At 41.3% G+C, this 26,391-nt stretch overlaps 1 protein-coding gene across 3 annotated transcripts in view; it reads left to right on the plus strand.

Moving 5' to 3' along the window:
• Positions 1–2,353: 2,353 nt before the first annotated feature.
• LOC123765502 (heat shock protein 30C) overlaps positions 2,354–26,391 on the plus strand; it is a 50,053-nt gene continuing 26,015 nt past the window's right edge. Inside the window, exons 1-2 of one of the 3 annotated variants that reach the window (XM_045754128.2) lie at positions 2,354–2,645; positions 9,002–9,085. In XM_045754128.2, coding sequence (XP_045610084.1) covers positions 2,458–2,645; positions 9,002–9,085 — 272 coding nt within the window. In that variant the 5' untranslated portion in view covers positions 2,354–2,457. The remainder of the gene's footprint in view (positions 2,646–9,001; positions 9,086–26,391) is intronic. The other 2 variants (XM_045754127.2, XM_045754129.2) reach the window with 2 other exon arrangements.

Below are 26,391 nucleotides of genomic sequence, written 5' to 3' on the forward strand. Positions count from 1 at the left end.
CCCAAAACTCCTTATTCTAAGTTCTACCCAGTCATTGATTCCTCAATCCGCGATCGTTGAGCTAGTGTTACAGATTACAATCTCTTAAATGTGGTAGTATGTCCTCCTATTTAATCACTTGGGATATAGAAAGGTTATTCATATATATATATATATGTATAATATATAGTTCCAGGCTCATTGACGTCACCAGAGACCCAGGGGCTGCCAGTTTTTTGTTTCAGTGCCTCAGTGTGGCGATGCAGAGGGGATACCCCTGCTGTGTCCTCGGTTCCTGTCTGGAAGCGGAGGAGCTTCAGAAGATCCATAACCTTTAAGCACTCATTGTATCAACCAATGTACATCATGTAACCTTTATATATCTAATAAAGCACCAGTGTACATATTGTAACCTTTAAATATCTAATAAAGCACAACAAAACGCAAAAGGAAGAGGGTGGTAGGTGAAAAGCACACACAAACTGTATTGGAGGGGACCTAAACATTCCCTCTAATACGTTGTGTGGTTTCCTTCAAGGCTAAGGGACCGCTTCTAGCCAGTGGTGGTACTCCCTTCCTATATATAATATATATATATATATATATATATATATATATATATATATATATATATATATATATATATATATATATATACACACATAAACTTGCCCAAATCACAAGTCAAATGTAAACACACTTAAGGACTCATCCCCCTGCAAGAGACGAACCCAGAAGGCACAGATGTTCGCGCTCCTGTACACAACTAGTGTACATATTGGCCATACACACGTAACTTAAAAGTGTCTTAATACATCCTTAAAAGGCAATTAATGGGACGCCACCCTGCTCCTTTGTCCTCCTGGTCTTTGTCCACCTACATTGTTCTCCTGGTCTGTGCATTTTTAATAATGGCTTATACTTCCCGGGGGGGGAGGCTACCGCCAAACCCACATCGTGTACCCCCAGTTCTCAAGTTACTCCACTTTCTTGTATACTCGCAATCTCCCCAGTCTTAACTACCTGACGCCTTCGTACTTCCTCATTTCATACGGCTAATTTGTGCCTGATTTCTATGTTAATCGAGTAATATTCTCACATGACCTCAGAAAGTGTTCACATCACAAAGTACACTTATGTATACTCCCTCTAATGGGTACATAATTTGTAAACTATAAAAAGTTGGAAAAATTATGTCTACCACTTACGAACATTTCCAAATCTTAGTTTATTTATGTTTTAATTAAAAATTATTAGCTTGTTTTTCGTACGATAATTTACTTAAGGGCCCCTAACAGGCTAGTAGCCCTGACGAGGACAGGAAGCCGGCGGCTTGTCAAAGGTTCCTCCATTTGCCCTGATGATCTTTTCCAGTTGGACTTTAAAAACAGCAGTTATCTTGAGATGATTTCGAGGCTTTTTAGTGTCCCCGCGGCCCGGTCCTCGACCAGGCCTCCACCCCCAGGAAGCAGCCCGTGACAGCTGACTAACACCCAGGTACCTATTTTACTGCTAGGTAACAGGGGCATAGGGTGAAAAAAAAACTCTGCCCATTGTTTCTCGCCGGCGCCCGGGATCGAACCCGGGACCACAGGATCACAAGCCCAGTGTGCTGTCCGCTAGGCCGACCGGCGCACAGTTACGGCTTCGGCGGGTAGGCTGTTCCATGGGTTTATAACCCTGACTTTAATAAGCATGTTTGGCTTATCGAGGTCCCCCCATCACCAATTGCTAAACTCCTATGCACATGTACAGTATTTATTTACTGTTGGGCGAACTGATCAGGTGCATGCGTGTGGGCTAGGTAACGTATTAATAATAAGTGTAAAAACACTTATTTTTGATTAACAAGCTTAGGTATACACAACAAATGTGCTGTTACCCTATGCTATATGAAAGATTACACAGTGCAGATCAAAAACTAGCTATAAGTTCATATAATATTCCTATCTCACAAGGTGGTTAGTATAAACGTATATGTATATTAAGTAATCGGTGATTACCTGAACTAGAAGCTAGTTTTTTGTATTATACACACTGTAATCCCTCATACAGAATTGGGTAGAAGCACATTACTGTGTGCTGTGCTGGCTAATACAAAAAAAAGGAAATCAACGAATTTTATTTCTAAGATCTTTCTAGAAATCTACGCCTGTTTATGTGAAAATCGCAAGTATAACACAATATTATATATTAATCATAACATCTACATAAGAAAAAAAGATTATAAAAAATAATGTATATATAATTTTCGTTAATGCATTGAAAATTGTTGATATAAAATAATCCCTTTAGAAGCGATGATAGTGGCAATAAACGGAACGCGGAGAATATACTCGAACGTCGGCAACTAAACCAGAGTTGCCAAAAACACGCCATAACCACCTCAGCCAGTGTGCCTGTAGCAGCCACTGAGGGTGGACTTGCGCCTTTGTCTGTGTTACACACGTGATCTATCGGGGAAAAAAAGCATTAAAAATGGAAGGTTTCAAGCACATTCCCGTGAAACTCGGAGACTTCAGCGTCATTGATCAGGAATTCAACTCTATTCGCGAAAGATTCGATTCTGAAATGAAGAAAATGGAAGATGAGATGGCTCGCTTCCGAAATGAACTGATGAATCGAGAATCGTCTCTCTTCCAGCGCTCCATGCTCACATCTTCCAGGTATTGTCTTCATTAACTGCTGCCTAATATTTAGTTTTATTGATAGTTGCTACTAATAATTATACTAGAACAGATTGAGCTTTGTGTTGCGTGATGACACTGCTTGGAAATGCTTTAAATTAGTAACTCTAATTAAACTTAAAATGTGCTGCAAGATCCATGCACTGACCTAGTTCTGTAATGTTCATATTTCGCGTTGTTCCACTATGAACACCGGCTGGAATGTAGCGCCAAATGAATCTTGGTTAGTTCATGCAGTTTTAATCCATACTAACTGAACTTACGTTACCAGCGTTAATTATAAACTGATCGTCAAAAAAAAATTTAAAGATCCACCGGATTGACAGCCGTGTATGTCAGAAACCAACATTAAATTACGCAAGTCGGTACAGTATTTGATTTATGGTTGTGGTTGGGTCGATTTATGGGTTGTGGGTTGATTTATGGTTGAGGGCGGGTCCGTCTAGTCGGGACTCTGGCAGTCGGTCCTAAGGGGGCCAAGCTTATTATTAAGCAGCTGTTTGTGTGTCCTCAAAGACACATTCATCAATGTTTATGTATTGTGAATAAAAATGTTTATGTACATTAATTAATTTTATATGTTGAAGTTGTGTGTGTAGTTAGGTGTCTAGGGTCTGTTGGTAATTACTTGTATTTGTAGTATGTGGGTTAAGCATTTACAGGTGTGATTCGAACTGAAGTAGTCAATGAGGCACTCTTTGATAAATTTTCAAATGTAATCAATAGAGCCGTGTGTGAACAGCTTTTCATTCATAAACATGGGATTTGCCGGCTGGATTAACGAGCATTTGGCCTTTTGTTGATGAGGATGGGCTGGAATAATGTGAAGCTAAGATTAAAAAAGTCTCTTTCAAATCCTGTAGTGTAAACACTCCCAAAATCAACGTAACCAAAATACACACTTAACCTAACCTTAATAGCTACTTTTGTTCTTGTTTTTTGAGGGTCCGGTTAGTCGACCCGTCCTCGGTCTACTTCATCCAACGGTCGACCCCAAGACGAATTCATCAATTTTTAACATGCTGTTTATTCAAAACGGGAATTATCTTTTATATAAATTATATATTAGCGTATTATGCATATTTAGGCATTGGTTAGGTATTTAGTTTCCAGTGGCGATTATTTGTATTAGTGCATGGGTGAAGCATTGTTGTGGTTCGAACAAAAGTCGTCAGCGAAGCACTTGTTCTGGAAGTGTTCGGGGGCCTGACGACTGAGTGGAGAGCGCTTGGGATTCGTAGTCCTAAGGTTCCGGGTTCGATCCCCGGCGGAAGCAGAAACAAATGGACAGCTTTTCACCCTGACGCATCTGTTCACCTAGCAGTAAATAGGTTCCTGGGAATTAGACAGCTGTTACGGGCAGCTTCCTGGGGCTGTGTAACAAAAAAGCCTGGTCGAGGACCGGGCTATGGGGACGCAAAGCCATGAAATCTCAAGATAACCTCAAGATACGTCATCAGTTGTCTTGTGTAAATCGTTTTTCATTCATAAACATCGGGTTTGGCGGGTGCATGGAATGGAGTTTGCCCTTTAATGAGGACGGGCTGTTTAAAGGACGGGCTGCTCCACCACCCTGAGACCTGGCCACCAGCCAGCAACACGTGTCTCGAAGCAACCCGTCCTCAATGACAAAAGTCAAATGCTCATTAATCCACCAACCAAACTACGTTTATGAATGAACACTACACAAGACTTGCAACTGATAACGAGCAGTTTCCTTGAGCAGTGTTTACGTCCATCTTATTATTGGAATTACACCTCTAAATTCTTCACACATGTGCAACAAATGCCAATAATTACAAAAAAAAAAAACACCTTACTTAGGCCTAACTATTCAACATTGTAATATTACTTTATACTTCAGAAAATATTAATTCTTAATACGCAGTACGTTAAAATTTGAGTTCGGGTGATAAAATAAAATCTTTGGGATCGGCCACCGCATGGACGAGCCTAGCCTGAGGACAAGTTATTCGAAACCAGAGGGAAGGGGGGGGGGGGATGAGAGAGATGCAGACCTGGGCAGTTTTTTGTATTATTATTTTCTACCACAAACGTGGCCACACATGCCAGGTCACGCCAGGTCAGTCCGTTCTCGCGAGCATTCCCAACGTCAAGAAACCGTCGTACTAAAGTGTCCTATCCTAACTAACCACATTACCCACGAACAGAAAACGGGACAGTATATAAATTTCGCAAGCTGCTAGCATTTTCTAGTAAGACAGTTTTTGGTCTTGTGTAAAATATTCGTCAAAATACGACGTGCTATAAAGAGGACATGTTGGTCAGGAACCCCTTGGAACCGAGGATACAGCCAGATTGTCTTCCTCTGGATCGCCACTTTGAGGTGCTGAAACTCGTCTCCTTGGGTGTTTGGTAGTATCTTAAGAATTCGCCATTGAATGTTAACAATAGTATAGTGGTTGAATAATAGTGGGTGTGCGTTATGATGCTGAGAAACACGGGACGATAAAATAAGGTGACTAACACACATTGGTTTCTCCAGGTGAGTAAACAATAACTAGGAATAGGTTGACCCTTCTATTTTAATCATTAATACAAAAACCAAGTAATTGTTAAACCTAGTTTACTAAAACAATTTAAAGTAGCATGCATTAAATAAAACAAATTATCAAGAAAGCCCAGCTTGAGAACAAGTGGCTGTTGATGTACTGCTAAATTTAAAAAGGTTTAGCTATCTTGCGATGCTTTCAGCCCATTGGCAGTGGCTTCGTACTGTGTTTTTATCATAGATATGAGTGACATGTATACTGCACACCAGAAACGTGTAGTGGCTCAGGAGGAACAGTTTAGCGAGGTGCTAAACAGAGGCGGGTGAGAGGGTCCCTGATAAACTTTAACCGTAAAGTACGGTAAAATCAGTTCCGGATTTGCAGGGATTGCTTGCCAAATAGTTTTCAATGTCTAATATATTTATGTAGACTTTTTTTCTGTATTTTCCTGTTTATTTCTGTAGAACATGACTTATTGAATGTGAGTGAAGAAGCCACGCAACAATCCTGAGCGGTGAGTCACGGTATCAGATCTTCCTTCTCCCCGCCACAGGACCACCCCTCCCCCCTCCCTCCTCCCCGCATCCTTTTCTCCTAGCCTCACCTTGTCAAGAAATCCCGTCCCTCTGCCACCCGACAGTTACACATTTTATATTATATATAATATATTTATATTGCTATAATATATAGCAAAGTCTTTCACCCCTGATGCCACTGTTACCTAGCAGTAAGTGGGTACCTGGGAGTTACAGCCTCTACGGAGCTGCTTCCTGCGGTGCGTGTGTATGATGTGTGTGTAAAAAGTTAGTCGATTGACAGTTGAGAGGCGGGCGAAAGAGCAGAGCTCCCCCACAAGTACAAATAGGCGAATACACACGCACACGCACGCGCGGGCGGGCGTTCTTACATTCTTGTACAGCCACCAGTACGCATAGCGTTTCGGGCAAGCCCTTAATCCTAATTCATAAAGTAAAGGATATTATTTTCAGTATTTGATTCAACGTCTGCGTATTCGTGTCAATTTAATTGTTGTACGTCTTAATACAAATATAATCACATGGTTTGTTGGCAACTGCATCGGTCAAATTGTTGTTAGTGTCCTGTCTGGCGTAATATTGGTTAACACTTTGGCGTTACTGGAGTAGGAGTATTTTTAATATTCATTTATGCACCCCATATAATTTGTTATTGTTGCCGCCGGAGGCGGCCAGTTTATTGTGCACCCCATACTCATACTGTGAGCGGTAACGCAAGAAGGATTACATTATAGCCATCCCATGGGCGGTGGTGGCAAGGATTAGAGGCCCATAATGGGTTTAAGAACTGAATCCCATGGTTGATTTAGCTAAGCAAGTGACAATCTTATGAAGCTAGTTACACAGTTGCTAATCTTATTCACATACATATACATGTGTGTATATCACGAAAATAAACTCGTGACTAAAAATGTGTCAGACCACGGAGGAAAATTGAAACGGGAATTTCCTTAAATTTCCTTAATTTCATTAAGGAAATTCCTGTTTAAATTTTCCTCCGTGGTCTGACTGCCACATATACATGTGTGTACATGCACTGCATACAGTGTATATATGGACACAAATACCTGTACATATACAGTACATATCGATAGTCTTTTTCAATCACAAGTGATTCAAGAAGAGGCCCACAAGTGTCTATACAAGGCAGTTTATATCTATGGTGAGTCACACACTTACTAATCTTGCTCCACACCCACCCAACTGGGCGGCAACTTTACAGCCATGTGCATGCATTACCAAATTTAGGATTTGGTAAGTAAGCAAATTTAGGATACTTTGCCAAGATTCGGGGCAGTACTGAACATTATGAATGAAGTACTTGCATATGTCTTGGACACCATTGATGGTGTGTTCTGAATTCCGCGATTTTTTCACACTCCATGTAATGACGTAAATTATGCTAATAGTTTTAAGTTGACATTTAGTCAAATCTCTATCAGCAGATGATACAAACTCCAGAGGTACTTGTAGACTAGCTTAAGCCTAGCAGTGGTAACATCAGTCTGCTAACCTTATTGGATAAACCATGGACGTGCGATTCGATGCACAGGTAGTTCACATTCCTATATTTATGATGCGCACAATATAAACCTTACCCGTGAGTGGTTTTGGGAAGTTAGAAAAACACAGTAGGCTCAGACACTGAGCCCCAAACATTCAACTAAGCTAGTACATAATATATTCATAATCCTAAGCGTCCATTTCCTCTATTAATGGAAACCACAAGTTGATAGTGATATTAGGGGGCATTAATAAGCTATTCCAATATGTTATTTTAAATTACCAACGCAATCAAGCACGAGTATTAAATCCTAAAAATATAATCTTGGGGGGCGGGTACCCTCAGGAAAATAATTTTGTCATAATTACAAATTACAACTGTTACAAATGTGAAACTGTGAAATTAGATAGACCCATGTACACTTATACTAATATTGTCAACAAAATTTACATTTAACAGATGTTACATTTCTGAGGAAATACTTAGAATGTCTTGCCTATCAATGCGGCGGCCATGTTTTTGCTGCTAATAAATGAGGGTATTCTTTGTACAGTATTCACATTTGTGCATCGAAGTACCCTACAAATTAATAGGTTTGTATACACCTGTACATTAAAATCAGTTGCTTACTGTTAATTTTAATTATAACAGAAAGATGTATAAAGCATATTTAAAAATGGGTATAAAGTACATAAAGCTGTCATTTTGTGAGTTGTATAATTTATTCCATTCCTCTAATTGAGCATAGTTTTTTGTCATGACACATAGGGGTCTCGTTGCAAGTACGATTCGTTTTCGACTTGCAATATGTGATCCGGGTTCGATTCCGGGACAAAACAAAGTGGCTGGGCACGTTTTTCACCTAATGCTTCAATTTACCTAATAGTAAAAAGTATCGGGGAGTTGGGCAGCTATTATGGGGTTGCATCGTGGGGAGGGTCAGTAGTTCGACATTGGGGTGATGGTTGGGGGGGGGGGGGGGGAACATAGATACCTGAAGTGGTCCCCCCCCCCCTTCTTCAACACAATTATTTGGTTTCCGTTTCAATCTTGGCTTGTGTACCGCTGTTTAAACAAGGACTCGCTACGTCGAACATTTAGATATTCGTTAAACAACGACTACGTTGTTGATCTTATGTGGCATAACCCCCCCCCTCAGGAAGTCTGCTTGTACAGTATACACTACAATCATTTATCTAATAAGTAAAAACATCACATAACGGATGGATTATAAATATCATGAACGATATTTTCTAACGTGCATAATTTCTGAGGTTAACGTAATTGAGATTAACATTGCCTATGGGCATATCCTTCATTACCGTCCCCCCCCCCCCAAAGTATTCTTCTACATCCACTCTTCCTCATCTTTTCCATAAGTTACTCCTGAACAAATCTGGTACATTCCACCATTACCAGGTTGGGTGCTGTCAGAACAGAAAAATAATGAACAGCCTAAAAGTATGGTACTTTTACAAGGTTACATTTATATAGTACAAAACCCTAGATAATGTCAATAGAACTGGGATAGTGAGCCCAGTTGCTTCTGGGTATGTGAGTGGATGAATAATCCAGCGGGTTGGCAGCATATTGGGGACATAGATGCATGCTACTATGCCGGTTTCATTCGCAAAATGAGTCACCACCCAATAAACTCGCACTTTGGGACATTATAAAAATATGGAGCTAATATAATATTAGACTATTACCGGGCAAGCATTGTCAGGATGCATCTGTTAGACTGCCATGAAGATTGTAGATAAACCCCACTCTTCGTTGCAGATTTCCGTCCCTGCCTATGATGCCTCAGATGCCATTTCCCAGCTTCCCCCAGACTTCCCCGTCGCCTCCTTTCACCAGCACCTAGTAAGCTCACGGCTATCCCAGACTTGGGTTGAGTGCTCCCCGTGTTCTTCCCTCCCATGCCCTTGACCTTTACCTATGGAATATAGTTCACCTATGGTATAATAATTTTCCGGCGTATGACACGAGATGAATTTTGTGCTTTGTCCCTAACTGTCATCCCCCACCGCTGGATTCTTCAAGCATATAGGGTAACTTTGGCGAAAGGCTCCCTTGTTTGGTAATCCTCCCAACCCCGTCCAGTAGATCCCCCGGCTTGTATTAATATCCCTACGTTAGTGTGAAGAGCGTTAGCCGGCACCGGCTTGCCGGTAGTGGTGGTGCTGGTGGTGGTTTATTGTGTCAGGGAAGAAATGTAAACAGAGTTGAGGACCCGTCTGCTGACATCCCCAACCTGCCGTCTTGACTTAATGCGTGCAGGTGTATGAACTAGAGCTTCCAACGTAGACTAATACAACTAAGATATAGGTAAACGCCCAACGTACGTTGACATGCATGGTTTGCAAATATATTTGCGTGTTTATGCACACACGGGTATGTTTTCATATGACATTGCAAGGTTACAGCCTCATCTTCGTACACGACCAGTGCAACATTTCACCTCATAACCACTCGCAAAACGGTCTTGGCTAGCCCGCAGATCTCGTTTTTAACCACACAATCCCACCTCATGCCACCCCACCCGGCTACTCCAACCCACCTCATCCCACCAACCCACCCCACCCCACTGCCACTCCACACTACCCCCCCCCCAAACGCCACTGCCATCCCACGTCACACCACCCCCCCTAAAGGCCACTGCCACCCCCATGCCACACCTCCCCCAAATGCCACCCCCCCAAAGGCCACACCACCCCCCCCAAAGGCCACACCCCCCCCCAAAGGCCACACCCCCCCCCCCCCAAAGGCCACACCCCCCCCCCAAAGGCCACACCCCCCCCAAAGGCCACACCACCCCCCCCCCCCCAAAGGCCACACCACCCCCCCCCAAAGGCCACACCACCACCCCCCGAAGGCCACACCACCCCCCCCGAAGGCCACACCACCCCCCCAAAGGCCACACCACCCCCCCAAAGGCCACACCCCCCCCCCAAAGGCCACTGCCACCCCACGCCACACCACCCCCCAAAGGCCCCTGTCAAACCATGCGCCACCACCACCCCCCAAAGGCCACTGCCACCACCCCCCCCCCCCAAGGCCACTGCTACACCTCTCCACTACCACACAGTCGTAAATTACCCTCCCTATAGGAGGGAATTATCAAGAGAAAGCGCCAAGCCATTACGACTATATAGCACTTTGAAGGGGTCAGGATAAGGATTTGGGATGGGACAGGGGGAAGGAATAGTGCCCAACCACTTGAACGGTCGGGGATTGAACGCCAACCTTCATGAAGTGAGACCGTCGCTCTACCGCCCACCCCAAGTGATTGGACAAATTACCCTATAGGACTAATCACGTCTTTATGAATAGCAGATACAGAAATTTCGAAAAGTTATTTTAATAAGGATATAGAATGTCCTGAATTCAGTTCAATAATTCCAGGAAGTTTAAAATAGGAAACACAATTGACGGAATTAGAGAACAGGTCGCTGAGAAAAAGGTTATTACAAGTGAGGAGATGCCAAAGGAAAGCTGATACATCAAAAAGAAGTTACCAGATGGAATACAAAGGATGCTTGAAAACGGCAGATATTCTATACCAGCCATTAATACACAGTCAGGAACACCATCAAGCGAGAATACTTGCTAAGGTACAGACGGCACCATTAACAAACATTTCCTGCAACGTAACGGAAAAATGAGGAAAATAAGCTAGTGGAACACCTAGAGGGTAACAGTTCGCAGCGTCGTAAAGTTCAACATACCACGTCATCACTCTTCCATCCAAACTATTATTACACACCCCACGACGACTTAAATTACCACATACTGTGCTATAGTAATTACTACTGGAATGTATCTCGCAACACATTTCTAACATTATTGCTGCACCACTGTTCGAACCCCTGCTTTCTCCAGCGCTTAATGAGCGGATAGGCTGTCCCCCAACAAATTCTTTAATTGTATTCTCAAATTTCTCACTTTTAGTGAGTTTGATTTATTTTGCACAAATTAGTTTGCTTAATTTATAAATTTGGTGTAACACCTTACACTTGCTTTCTTCGTGGGACGTTCGTACTTACCATTGCTAGGCTTAGGGAGAGAATAGTGATATCTATATCGTCTCCATGCGTTAGTGAACCGCCTTACCCTCGTGCTGCATGTGCGAGCTTCAGAGTTGTAGCTTTGTGGTAGAACCCGGAAGACCAATCAGGCAATATATAAATATTAACACATTTGGGTACATCTGCATTTGTGCAACTACCCTAAACTATGTGAAGGAGTACAGCGTGTCAATAAATAGCTACGTGATGGTAAAAATCCCCATCACACAGGATGGTTAGTCATATAAAGGCATGTGATAAGTAGTCTTCACTTACAAACTCTGGGTGCATTATGAGGATATCATGAACGAGTGAGAGGGAGCAATGATACTGAAAGTCCCAGATCTCGCAGGATGGTTAGTCGGTTAGTCAGTCATACGTTCAGTAGCCTGCACTGGCAAATGTTTGGTGCAATATGAGGATATCCTCAAGAACACGAGAGTCAATAAAGTAATTGCAAAGCTCCGGGTACCTCATGCCAACGGGTCTGAATGGTCTGATAACTGGGCATTAGGTGATGTAGTGTGGGAGATCATGTCCAAGTTCCTGCTCTGAGTTTTCACTTGGAGTACTCAGGATTGGGAGACCATTCACCTGCAGCCACCTGCCACAGGTAAAGGTAACCCAACCTGATCCTGGCAACCACTGTGTCTCACAGTCTGGTCCACGTTTTGTGCTGCCCATAAACGTAGGTTTCAGATCTGAACAAATCAGTTTTTTATACTGGTTCTTTCAGATCGTTGGGAGTCGGTAATTTCTCTAGTAGACCTGAGTGTTTTGCAGTTTTGACAGCAGAGATGAGGATACCTAGGTCTAATTCAACTTCATCTTTGTCACACGCAAATTTGGCTGCGGCACTACAGCTAGCTACCACATTAAAAATATAGGAGGAATAATATTTTATGATTCAAAATCTTCTCTTAAAATAATCGAGAACTCTCGGAAGATCGACAGCAAGAACCTCATACAGTACTAGCAATTATAAATGACCTAATTGTTGAACAGAGTAAAGGTTTTCGAATATACTTTGTCTGGATGCCACCACACACAAATATAACCCATCATAATGACTAGACTACACAGAACCATGAACCTGTCCATTAACTTTTATTACACCCGGTAGGAACGGTAGGTAGGACGGTAGGAACGTACTCGAGCACCTCTATGAACTGTTCCTTAATCGCACTAAAAATGCAGTACCCGCATACAAATTTTGTTTGTTAATGGCAGCACCTGTTGCCCTCGCAAAGTTGGCTAACTCATCTTGAACAGTCACCACAGTCTTCTGTCGACACACAAATATTGGTATAGTCTGCATAACCAACAGGAAGTGTCATAAAATTGGGAAGACAAGGTGGAACAATAGTCATTGCTTTTTTATTGCCAAATGCAGAGGCTCTTGAAAGATAACGTTCAAAATCATGAAAGGAGACATCCCTGACGTTCCGACCGTGCAATTGAAAAGGGTTTACTCAAGACCTCTTCGTTAATATTTAACTGGATAGTTTATTTTTATTATTTCATTCGTCGGAGGTCTAATAATAGCGTCTGACTCATCCACTATGACTCCCATTCGTCGAAAATCATGCCAAGACCAGAAGGTAGTGCACAATGAAATAAGTGTGATGTATCTGCGAGAGAACATTGAGACAGTTTGGTTGTCCAGTGGGTAGAGCGTGTCTGGGAGTCCAGGGACGCCAGTTCTCTATCCCATTACAGTGCCTCAATATTTATCTTTTGAGGCTAGTGTCGGCTGTCAGTCCTAGCTAGAGACCATAGTAATTTGAATATTGCATGCGGGTGCGTGCCTGAGGGAGGGCGGGCTTGCGTGCCTGGCAGGATGATGTATGCTTCGCATTCCTTTACCTCACCCTCATTAGAATTTCCTCTTTCTTAACCTTGTACACATGTTCGATAACGTATCGGTTAGGTTTCTTGTCCACTTTTAAAGTTTAATTTAGCATGTACATTAAACATTTTTAAATCGAAATCAAGAATTGCACTCGACCAGAAATCATTGTTACAGTAAATGTAACCTGTTAACTTTTTAAATCGGTGAGCTGAAGTACTTTACATTATCAGTCTCGCCGTTGTAATAGTATGTTATATTTTCGCGGCTGTAACACCTATTCACTCCAGTCCCAACTGTAATGATTTTGTATAAATCTGACATATACAGCTTTTAGATCTAAATTATACACTATCTATCTGGGTTAAATAATGTATTGAAGTTTTGGATAACTAGCTGTATTATATAAACTTATGAATCAAGTTTTTTAATTTGAATCTTGCCTAATATTCTGGTTTTTAGCATTAAACTAAAAATCAAATTTGTTCTGAAGGGCGAGTTTATTGGGCAGCGTCCCTCTTAATGTGAGTTAACATGCTGCCGTAACAGCATGTACTGCACTCCAAACCTTGCGGTGATTTAGGGGCTCAACGTCCCCTCGGCCCGGTTCCCGACCGGGCCTCCTGGTTGCTGGACTAGTCAACCAACCTCCCCTAATAAGTTAAAAAAAAAAAAAAAAAAAAAAAAATATTATCACTTGTATCCAAGCGCAGCCGAGACCTTACTGTCTGGAGTGAACAGAGCGTCGAGGAAAGATATCTTAAGGGTCGTTTACCGACCTTTAAGTTTGTTATATATCACTGTTGTGTAAAGTTGGGAATTAGTTTATAAACGGCCTCTGCCGTTTATAAACTCTGCCTCTCGTGCGGCAGATTCAGGAACTCTGCTTCTTGGTTATTCCAAATTACCATGAATAGTTGCATACAAGATGAATTCATTCTATTACAGGTTTTACATAAAATTTTTGTCTGCCACCTGTCTTCTATTATATAGTAATAGGAAGTTGTCTGCTGTAACTTCCCTGTACTAGGGGTACAGATTAGAAGACTTGTTCTTCTATTACGCACAGAAATCACAATAGCGTGATGCATCAATAAACACATCCACAAGGTCCGTGACGGGGATTCGAACCTACGTCCGAGATCATCTCAGACGCTGCCTTAATCGACTGAGCTACGACATGGTCAAAAGAGTTGATGATCTCGGACGTGAATCCTCGTCACGGCCCTTGTGAATTTGTTCTTCTATCCTTTCCTCAATTTAGCTTGAATATTGAATCAGAACGTGAACTTAATTAGCACATAATTAAAAATGTAACTTTCTTAAATTATGTTCATGTATAACCCCTCTCCCATTTAGACAACTGTAAATGTCAACTTTTTTCATTTGTACATACAGTACTTAAAAGTGGAAATTCTTGCACCAGCGATTTTCAGCAGTCTAGTTATCTTCAGAACCATGTTTCGTAATGTTAAATTATAGTTGCCCCATCTATCCAGATGGTATTAAACGCTAGACATTAACAAATGGCGAGTAGTTGCTCGATAACTCTTAACTACCTTAATGCATGCGCGCGCACGCACCTATATACGTAGGTAGGCAAGCACAGATCTTTGCGGCCGAACGGACAGTTTCGGGATTTGCTGTTCAGGGACCCGGGTTCAATTCCTGCATGAGGGCAGAGGCAGGAACAAATGGGTACTTTTTTACCTGATTTTTCACCTCTGTTCACCTAGCAATAAATAGGTACCTGGGAATTAGTTAGTTGTCTGCATCCCGGGGATGTGTGGAAGAAATGTTGTAGATATGATAGGGAAAAAAATAGGTCGTCAGTACATTAAGCTTCCAATTAAATTCAATGTTGCTTTATTATGCACCCCATACCCAACCCGTGCGGTGGTGGAAAGGGTTAGAGGCACATAATCGGTTCAGGAACTGAACTAATAGTTCATTTAGCTAAGCAAGTAACAATCTTTTGAAGCTAGTTACGCAATTATTAATGTTGTACATGCATGTATATATAATCCACACAATCATTTACACAAAAATACATACACACATCGATAACTTGTTTTTTTTTTTGTATCGCAAGTGATGCAACAAGAGGCTCAAAAGTCACTATACAAGGCACTGTACATCTATGGTGAGTCAGTTACTAGTCTGGCTCCACACCCACCCAGATGGGCGGCAGCTTTAGTCATGCGCATGAATCACCTACAGTAAGCAAATTTTGGATACTTCGCCAAGATTTCCGGCAGCACATCATTATGAATGAAGTACTTGCACATTTCTTGGGCTCCATTGGTGTTCTCTGAATTCCGCGATTTTTTCACATTCCATTATATAATGACCCATTAGGCTTTCGATGGTTAGAAATGTGGTGTCCAAGAGCTAACAGCTCGATCCTGCAGGTATAAATAGTAAATATACGTACATGAAAACAGTGTTTTCACTACTGGGACTAGCCACTAGGCTAGTCCCAGAACTAAGAGGCATGAGTTATGAGGAGACTACGTGAACTGTACCGAAAGTCGCTGGAAGATAGAAGAGCTAGGGAAGCCATGATCACTACATACAAAATTCTCAGGGGAATTGACAGGGTAGACAAGGATGGATTATTTAACACGGGTGGTACACGCACAAGGGGACACAGGTGGAAGCAGAGTACCCAAACGAGCCAGACACATTAGAAAGAACTTTTTCAGTGTCAGAATAGTTAATGGAATGCACTAGGAAGTGATGTGGTGGAGGCTGACTCCATATAAAGTTTCAAATGTAGATATGACTGAGCCCAGTAGGCTCAGGAATCTGTTCAAAAGTTGATTGACGGTTGAGAGGCGGGACCAAAGAGCCATAGCTCAACCCCTGCAACCACAACTAGGTGAGTACAGTAAATACAAATAGTAAAACATGCACACACACGCATGATATTCGTTTGGCTTGTTCACGTGAGTGTTGGCAAGGGCTGGCACATTGGCTAGTAGTATTGTACACGTAGCCAAGAAACAGTGTAGAGTTTGCTAGAAGGCATACACACAAGGAAGACTACGCTCTGAATTTGTTTGAAATTAAACTGGTGGATAATGTCTCGGGCCACTCATTGTTAGTGGAAAATATACGACTTTAATATTAACCTCCCAATACTTCCAAATTTTGCAAAATTATTATTAAAAATTCGGTAAAATGTTAATGTTGCTCAAACAAAAAAAAAGTACGTGCGTCACAGTTTAGTTACTACCCTTGCATAGTTTCCTTTTTATGACAGCTGCCGCTGATAAGTGCAATCTGTTATATAATGCTGAAACTACAATACACATATACACCACTCGTGTATAAGCTGTTGGCACAGGTTTGTGAGGCTGGGGATATAAATCTTATGGAGCTGACTAACAGGTTTGTGTACACAAGATTGGTCGAGTGAGACGTAATGATAACGTCACAAGCCGGCGCTCTCTCAAAGGCAGTCCTGAAATGCGAATCATGTCAGTGTTACCTTGATGGAATAATGCGACAGTATATTATTGCTACTCAGGGATCTGATGTATTGAAAATTGTTGCATTTGATCTCAAATGAGGAGATAATGTTAAGGGGATAATTTTAACAATTATTTACATAATTTTACTGTTGCCAAGACGAATCAGATCTCTGGCACGGGGTAGGCTAGAGGGGAGCCTTAAATGTGAGCGGTCACACATGGGCATAATAATGCATCGCTCTTATGTTCATCTTCATTAACTTTGTGATCAGGTTTAGTGTAAACACTTGAATGAAAACGACATTCAGAACAACTATTTTATTTAAAAATTTGATAGCGCATCCCAACAGTTAGGCATTATATGCTCTTGTTTAATTTTGATCCCTTTTATAGTGCATTCCTTCGTGCAAAATTGCTAATTATTACCCGTACAATCACAGGAAATAGTATATTGTATGTATGTAGGAAGAATGGCAACAGGAGCCGGCAGAAGTTGAGGCTGTTGCATCATCATCCCCGCCAGACTTGGCGACCTGCCCGCTCCTACACCCTATTGGCTACCCTACTAGAACTATCTATCCACACTTTGGCCGCAGAGTTGAAATTAGTTTTTATGCTGCACATCATCTAGGGTAATATGTGGAATTTACCTGTCTTGATTTGCCCAAAATGAAATTGTACAAAAATCATTTTATGTCTGGGTATTTGGAACCCAACTGTAAACATTTACATTTGTCTTAAGTTTCTATTAAACATGTTAAAACTGTTACTTAAGCGCGAGTCATTTTGTGGTCGTGGGTGGCTAGCGTGAGTCAGTCAGTGGGTGTGGGCGGCTTGTGCAAGAATTCAAGTAGTGTTTTCCTAGCTTCGTTGCGGTATGGTGCTACCTGCCTGCATGTTTATTACTCTAGGGCATTGCTTAAAAACAATTAAGTTTTATGTATGCAGTAACAAAAACTTCCTGACGTGAGTGTTGTAGGGTTGTGTGTGTACCAGTCGGGTAGTAAGGCCCCCAGTGTGGTGTTGACCTTGTATGGTTGTATAGGGTGCTACGCCCTTCGCCCTCACATTCAACTTCCCACGTGAAAATTAAACAAATGGAGGACGAACACCAAAGGGATTGAGCAAGCCATGTTTGGAAGCTAACGACAGCTACAGGATGGCAGAGGTAAAATACAGAAGACATGCTGAAACAGGTTAGCAATTTTTTTTTAACTGATATTCGTCCAGAAATGTGTAATTTATTTGGAATGTCGACACCAGGAACTCCCTTGTTTGGGCTGTCATTCAGAAATCTGAGGTCACCGAAGACAGCGTCTGATAATAAATTTTGGTGATCAAATAGTCAGTGTTTAAAATTCACTGATTATTTAAAACTTTAATTAAATGAGAATCATAAGTAACTTATTACGAATACTATCTTGTACGGCTTTGAAACTATCTTCTCTACATAATGTTGGAAATTGTGAAAAAACACGCAGAACGTTTAACTAGAGGTCTACCTTCCTTTACACACCTACACGTTACAACGTAGTATAGTAGTTAGTCTTGGGGATGAGTGTCTCGCTGCTCAGCGCCACCCCTCCTCCCCCCCCCCCTTTTTCTGAACGATCGTAAATGAATACTTGGCCCTGTGGCACGTCTCACCTTCTAGTTGGAGAGAGACTACGACTATAGTAAACACAATTATTTACTTGTTTTTCCTTCCCGTGACATGGAAGCAATGCTGGTGCTCTGTTCCCATGCACACACACCAATCTATAGCTGCCTTGATGTGTGTGCATTCTTAAGCTGCATTGTCTGTAAATTTGAGTGGCGGAATTACTCTTGCTTTTACTATTTTATTCATTAAATTCGACAGCGTGGGATCAAATTGATGTTAAGGTGGCAATTCACAAATCTCTTCTAGTCAGTGCCCGATAAACCCGGAAATGCAAGTGTAAGAAATGGTAGTCAGGTGCGAGTGGCACCGAGTGAGAGGTTAATTGTGGCAGAGATACAGGCAGAGAGAATATTTGGACGTGACTCACTGCCCACCATGGGGGTTTGCTCGTGTATGCAAGGACACCCACATTGTTTACTCTCCTCTCAAGGTGGTTCACAATTGTATGCAGTCATGTTTTTCTTGAGAATTCGTGCAATGTTGTATACGTTAAATACCACCGTATCCTACCTCCACCTTGACTATGGGGCACAATTCCAATATTTATGGTAAAATATATTGTTGAAGAGCATCTTTGAATTTATTTTACAAGTACGCTAAATCTTGGTCAATCAATAAAGTTGAGCAAAGCCTGTTCTTGGAAGAGTGCCAAGTTGTACAATGAATTAAATACGTAAGTTGATTATGGATCATACTAACTGCTGTATCTCGTTCGTCAGGCAAAATATATTTATCTACACAAGTTTTTGTTTAATGTACTATTAGCGAATATTCGTGCTGATATCCAGAAACCCAGTTTCCATGCTTTCTTTTTTTTCGTCTTGACCAAAGGACATTTACAAATGTGTTACGTGAGACAATGCTGTATTAAATGGAAATGGTTAAATAACGGGTAACAATTTCTTTGTAGAAGGAAATCATGAAAGTAGCCTCGTGTCACGGTAGAACGAGATTAGCAACCAGGTAGCATCTGTGCAACGTACAGTTAGCAGACACTTTAAATGGTTAATTGATGGCCAGTGACGCATTTCACGATCATTTGATGAAGTAGACTTGTGCCTGCTAGGTTCCCAGAATACTGACTTGTTAAGGAAACGGGCGGTGGAGTCTTAATCGCTTCCCATAAATGATGTCGACCGTATTAGGGGTAACTGGGAATTAGACCTTTTGTTATTGATGACGAGACCCTGATGTAGTTACATGTATGGCGAGGTGTCCATGAATTAGGCATTGCGATGAGAACATTGTTCCCAACGGCTCAACGTTCAAACCACAGCGTCTCCACGTCAGATGGCATGTAATTTTGAATGCATGTTGCATACCAGAGAGATTTAGTTGAACATAGAAAAGTGCAAAATAAAATCATTTGCCCGACTTGTTGTTCATAATACCTTAATATACAGCATAAGACTTGCAAAAAAAGGGGGGGGGGTCAACAAATGCTGCTACTATTTTATTTTATTGGTCAATATACAACCTCGCTCCTGTGCCAGGTAAGTACACTGCGGGCTCACTATAGCCCGTGGTACTTACACAGTATTTGTTCAGAATAGCCGAATCTTAAAACATTTACTGGACACTTGTGCCACCGTTAATTTCTTTCGTTTTCTCGGAACCTTGAGGATCAATTTGCACAAAACGGGAGAGAAGCGCACAGAGAGAGGGGGTTATCTTGATGATTTCGGGGCTTTAGTGTCCCCGCGGCCCGGTCCTCGACCAGGCCTCCACCCCCAGGAAGCAGCCCGTGACAGCTGTTACCTATCGTACGTTACGGCTCGTGATCCTACAGCAGCCAACTTTAATTACGTCTAGGGATACGACACAACTGCTGTTCTCAATAGCGAATCACCAGTATAACCCCTTGATAAGTAATGAGCACAAAAATAAAATCTTCCTTAGGACTGAAGAATAGACAATATCTTATCTATATATATTAAATAAATCTCAATAGCAAACAGATGATTATATGGTCACAATATATCACATTAAAAATATCACTATCTTCCAGACATTAAATTAAAAATTTATATGTATGGCTATGACAGAACAAAAATGTAAAACTTAACTCCAACAAGATGTTATCTCCCTGGTTCCAGATCAGCTACTGAATAAAATAACGCGGGAGTCAAAACACATTGCCTTGCCCCGCGAACAATTTGCCAAAGTTACAATATTTATTATTTCAACAATGGAGCAATACATTGTGACAAGAGTAATCTTAAACTAACTTAATGAATAATTAATACATATTGATATACAAAAATAAAGTACTAACTTCTTTACATAGTAATTAAAATATGCATACAGAAAGGAATAATGGCATGCACACCCAGCAACGGACGATCCCACGACAATTTGCCAGATACAGTTCACTCAATTATTATTCACCTCTGTTACCCACATATGATCACATATAAATCATTAGTTCCCGTGGGAAAACTGATCACACAAAGAAATAAACAATCATTCCCACGATACGTTGGGCCTAACGCCAACACTGTAACATGAATGTACGTTTGCATAGAACATATAAGTATATCAATATACATGCTTGTAATTTACATACAATTATAAATGTACATATTAATATATTTACTTACGTATCTATTAGGAGTACGTAACAACAGCTAACACCCAGGTACCTATTTACTGCTAGGTAATAGCGGCATAGGGTGAAAGAAACTCTGCCCATCGTTTCTTGCTGGCGCCCGGGATCGATCCCGGGACCACAGGATCACACGTACAGTGTGCTGTCCGCTCGGCCGACCAGCTCCAGTCCACCAGGGTGGACTATATGGCAACACAACACACACATACTCAAAGTATTATGTATATATTTTGGAGTCTGAAATTATTTGGACCCCAGCTTTCTCTGCTGACCTTGTGACCGCTCCCGCACCGCGTGTAGTGGTAGCGGTAGGTTGGCTTTAATGGAAAGCCATTATGGGAGTGAGGCCCGAGATTGTGGCGAGATAAGGCGGTGGCTACTGCACCTTCAAGCATGACGGCCGGTTTATCTCTCTTTTTTGCCGAAGCTCTTGCCAGTTACCATGGTGTTTGAATGTGTGGCTCGTGCTGGGAACTAATGTGGCACGTTATTGATTTATTTTAAATATAGCGAGGCGAATAACTTGAGCTGGAGAATGAATCTCTGGAATTAATTTGTTACTACGTTGCCTAATATATAACGCTATTGCTCGATATTGTCACAGTTATAAAGACGCATTGCTCGTGAAAGGCTTGTTTCACGTTAAAACTCGTAATAAACCGAGAACACTAAAATCCTTTAAGATGACGTTCCTATTTAATGGAGCATTTTCTGTTTAAATTGGTATCCATTTCGACTTCTTTAATGACGTGGTGAAAGGTTCTGTATAAGCATTTTCAGTATTACCGAATCTTTTATTGGACATTGAAGTACTGAACTATATCAATATCAAAGTATTTCCCATCAATATGAAACCAGCGGTTGTGAAAAATTTAGAATTACAAAGTATTTAATGAAAGGTGAACAATTTAGAATGGCTAGGTGTTTTAATAATACAAAACGATGGGCATTTGGCTTCCCAGACAGGGATCAACAATAACATTTGAATACATGCATGGTCAATGAAGCGTGAGGTGGTGTGGCGGGTAATGAGTGCATCCTCCTCCAGCAGCGGCCGCTGGGGGTGCTTGCTGGGATACTTTATTTACGTTTTGTGTTGTGTGTTGGGGAATGGGCTTTGGTAAGCTAGGAGCCTCGTGTAGTTGGTAGTTCACAGGCAAGCACCTAGAAAGTTAGTAGTGGATAGTTCTCAACTTAAATATAATAGGCAATTAGTTTCAGTATTTTTTGTTTAATCCAAAAGTTGATTCTCTAATCAATGGAGTTGTTTGCCTTACTTTTTATTAGTCATTTCGTTCATTGTCAAAATTCAGAACAAGTATTGTCCCTTTTTTTGTATAGAAACCGTATTCGAAGCTTTAAATGGAAATTCAATGGTGTCTGATCAGTTAGGTTGTGATTTATATTTTAAGATTTAGGCCTGGGGGCAAGGTACTGGGATTGGTTAAGATTTTCAACTCGATTTTTCTCCTCGGCATGCGATCTCCTAAATCTTTTACTTTCATATCCCCAGTTACTGTTGGGAACATAGGGATGAACGGTAGCCTTTCCAGATTTAAACCCGGGCCTCTTATCCTATGCATTGTATGTATGTGTGATGGCTATTCGCTTGAGAACAAACAAAAATTAATAGCCTTTTTCTCTTAGTCGTACAGGAAAATGCGGCCCCCAACATTCCTTCATAATACAGGTTCCATAATTGCAATGTTGGATAGGCTATAAAAGATTGAAACTTGTAGTCGGTAGCCAGTAATTGTCTTTAGTTGGATGTCGTGTCTTTTATATTTTCATTAACTGGTTTGTTATATTTTGGGAATGTTTCTTACCGACTTTAACACCTATGAAAAATAGAGAAACAAAGTTCCTATAGAAATGGGTAGTCCCGAGAAATCTGACATTGAACTATTTTACAACAAAGAACAAGCATATCTACTGCGAAACATGCCTTCTTGATGTTCTGCTTTTCCTAGTAGTCTCTGAATTGACACTCCAGGAAGCTTTGCGCAAGAGCCATTTTCTGCACTGTAATACTGTCATGTCATAGTGTAAAGTTTCATCGTAGTAACATTCCCGGTGGTTATTTGTTCAGCTCTTCAGATGTTAATTTTCATTTGAATTCCTTAGTTTTACAAATTTCATTACCATGTCTGTTGGTATTAATGTTATTAATTTCTCTGCATGAACATTAAGTTGTTGAATGGTATTTATGTAAAATTAATGCCACTTACAGCATCCTATACATTTTCAGCCTTCTAAACCTCTTGTAGTAGCTTCTATAATTTATAATTTAAATTCTAAATGGGGTGTGATTTTATCATGAAATCAAAGCTGGGAATGTCTAGGCATATTTAGCGAGATATGGCAGCAGGTCAATCTGTCCTCTTAACCCTTAAAACCATGGGGTGATTATCCTGCCCTCCTAACCTGCCAGAGGACCCATAACTTGCTGTTTTGGAGAAAAATCGATAACAAAAAATGATTTTAAATTACTTTTAATTTTCAAATTACGACCTTTTTTGGCCGTAGTGCATGTGAGCGAAAAGCGACGTAATTTGTAATAGGACGGGTTGCGCAGATAGAGGGCCGGGCTATCTTTCTCGATTATTCTCAACATGATCCAACCACTCTAGTGTGATAACGCCATGCATAACGGGAATTGTTGTCTCATCTGCCGGACATCTCAAGGTGAGGGTTTTTTGCCGCGCATTATTGTCAAGGTCAGCAGAGCCTGTAGGCAGCATTTGCCAAGTATGCTATTTATAAGCTGTGGAGTCGCTTCAAGTTGCTAGTCCGAAGGATGGGTGGAACATTTTCATCCCGCACACCAGTTAAATAACTACATATTCTTCCGTGTTATATTTTGCCTTGATCTTGTCTATCATCCTACATTGGCGACTGTTTGCGTTATGGTGTCTATATAACAACTTGTTTGGCCGAACTTAGTTCCTGGACCAGATCTTGTCAACTGTAGTGTAATGCAAGGCTTCCAGACCATTTTGTCTTATTTGCTTTTAAAATTATGGATGAGGGCAGGCGCTATTTTACCTTACAGTTCGTTCTATTTGCCTAGTATCTTTATACCGTAGGAATGTTTGCTGGTTTCTCCGTCGCCCATGGGGGGTGGGGGGTTAGTGTCAATGCATGTTTTCTTAAGTTACTGGTCAGCCCAAGCACTTGCTTAAAAATTACTCTGAAATATGGCCCCTCTATTTTTGTACAGCATCATAAAGTTCACTCGAGCAGTCTATCCCCGCAGATCAGTTCCCCTATTTCTGGGATAGTCGATTAGTAAACAACTGTACTTTCTCAGTTTTAAGTGTATGTAATTACTTTAGTGTAGTTACAGGGCGAGAGCTACGCTTGAGTTACCGTCTAACCTAAAATGTTATATAACCCTTTGAAGCTTCGGAGTTTTTTTGCATCCCCTTTCCCTGTGGGTGGGGGGGGGGGCGGGGGCGGGGTGGCAATTGCTTGTTGGTAAGGGAACACTAGTTGATGGGCTGCCTCATTGCTTTCGGATATGTAGTAAAACTACCGTATTAGCAAATTTTTATGACTGTCATATATTTAAAACTCCGGGTTGAATTGACAGCTTTGCTCTCGATTCGTAACATGTGTTCACAACTAGGGCGGTCAAGAAATGGCTAATATTTTGCATCTCTTTGGTTTGTCTTAGGTTTCCACCAGTGTTCTCCTGTTCAACTTCCCCTCATCTGGGAAAAATTTGACATTGTACATTTTGTTTCAAGATCTTGTAATCAACATATTATGTTGATCGCTCTAAATAAATAAATTCAAATGTTTACATTTGAATTTGTATAGTATAGTTTGACTCGTTTGTATTTTTAACTTGACCCTCTGGCTGATGTTTTATTTAGGCCTATCCTTTAAAAAGAAACTGTCCACCTCATCTGTTCTCCTAAGTGCCTTATATAGTGATCATAGTCTTGGTGTTGCTACCAGTGCTTATAATCTGCCCGCGTAACTCTGCTCTTATCTCTGATAAATGACGCCTAGCAACTCTCGTGACTTTCTCGAGCTTCGTGTTTCACAAGGAAAGAATTACAATTGGGTGCTGCATAATCTATAACTGAACCTTGGCGTAGGCTATGTACAAACTGTTCTTTAAAAGATTACTTCCTCATGTTTTAAAACAGTCCTTTGTTGCCATTTTCATGTATGTTGTTGATAGATTTGTGCACGTCTGGTATTAAAGCTGGTATTTTGTTCTTAAAATATTTAGAGCGATTTAACCGAGTGATGAATCTTGATTGGTCTTAACTGACAATTCAGTGGCATAATTTTAATATACTAGTAATTTGGATTTCGTGACGAGTTCTCTCGAAGTTGTGCACATTTTTTCCTAGTGTTTGATGTTCTCAGGTGATACGAGGGGAGTGAGGGGACGGGTAGAGGGAGACACATGGTGTGGACGGCGGCCTGGGAAGTAAAAATCGGCCTACTGAGGGATGTAGGGTGGAGCGGAAGTGTTTGAGGTTGCCGGCAAAGTAGGTAGTAAATTTTATAAAGCATGCTGGGTGCGATGAAAATATTGATAGGGTCTTGTCCACGGAAGACATCTCCCGTCACGCAGGGTGTAGTCTCACCTCCACAGATCTCCAGTATCAGCTCTTGATACTGGTAATGGCTCAAAAGGGCCACCACTTACGGGCTATTCATGCCCGTGCCACCTTTTGGGTGGCTTAATCTTCTTCAATCAATCTGCATGCAGCGAGACCGTCGTTCTACCGTCCAGCCCCAAGGTGACTCATAAGTGTCACCTTAGGTTTCGTCACGTGTTTAATGACTCAACGAGAGCCGGATTAAATTGCTGGCGTCATAAAACCGAGTGGCGGTTACCAGGGCAGGAAATATAGTAACGTGATATACCGTGATGGTGTTTAAATATGAGCACCTCGCCGGGTAGACCAAGGTTCGTAAAACCAAATTCGTTCGTTTGGTTCGTAGACCAAATTCGTAAAACATTTACGTAACCACTTATGAAACTTGTACCTCTTTCCTTACTTATGGCGGCTTAGTTTACAATTATTTAATGGTTTATGAGCTCCGAAACGCTAGGAGATTGCCTATTATAATAATAAGCTTGGGTTGCAAAGTTTTATACCTCGTAAACTGTTAAGCCACTATGATCGAGGAAAGATATATAGGTTTCGTAAGTGGACAGGTACATGTTTGATGAATCCTGGCTGAGGATTATAGTAATTGTACAAGGTCACGGTAACCAGAGGCTGAGAATGCCTCGGCGACCAGGTGAACACTAGAATGTTCCCATGAAGACGTCATAGATATTATCACACTAGAATATCCTTTTATATCAGGACGAGGAAGGAGGCAGTGAAGCCACTTGAGAACAGGTTTTGACTGGGTGGTGACTTCATACTTCATGCACGTATTGTAAATTAGTGTGAAGACCAAATATGAACACTCATGCCACATTGGCTATTCTTTCTCTACGCGAGAGCACATTACCAAATGTAGTGAAGTC

This window comes from Procambarus clarkii, chromosome 30 (assembly GCF_040958095.1).
Source record: "Procambarus clarkii isolate CNS0578487 chromosome 30, FALCON_Pclarkii_2.0, whole genome shotgun sequence".
Lineage (NCBI taxonomy): Eukaryota > Metazoa > Arthropoda > Malacostraca > Decapoda > Cambaridae > Procambarus > Procambarus clarkii.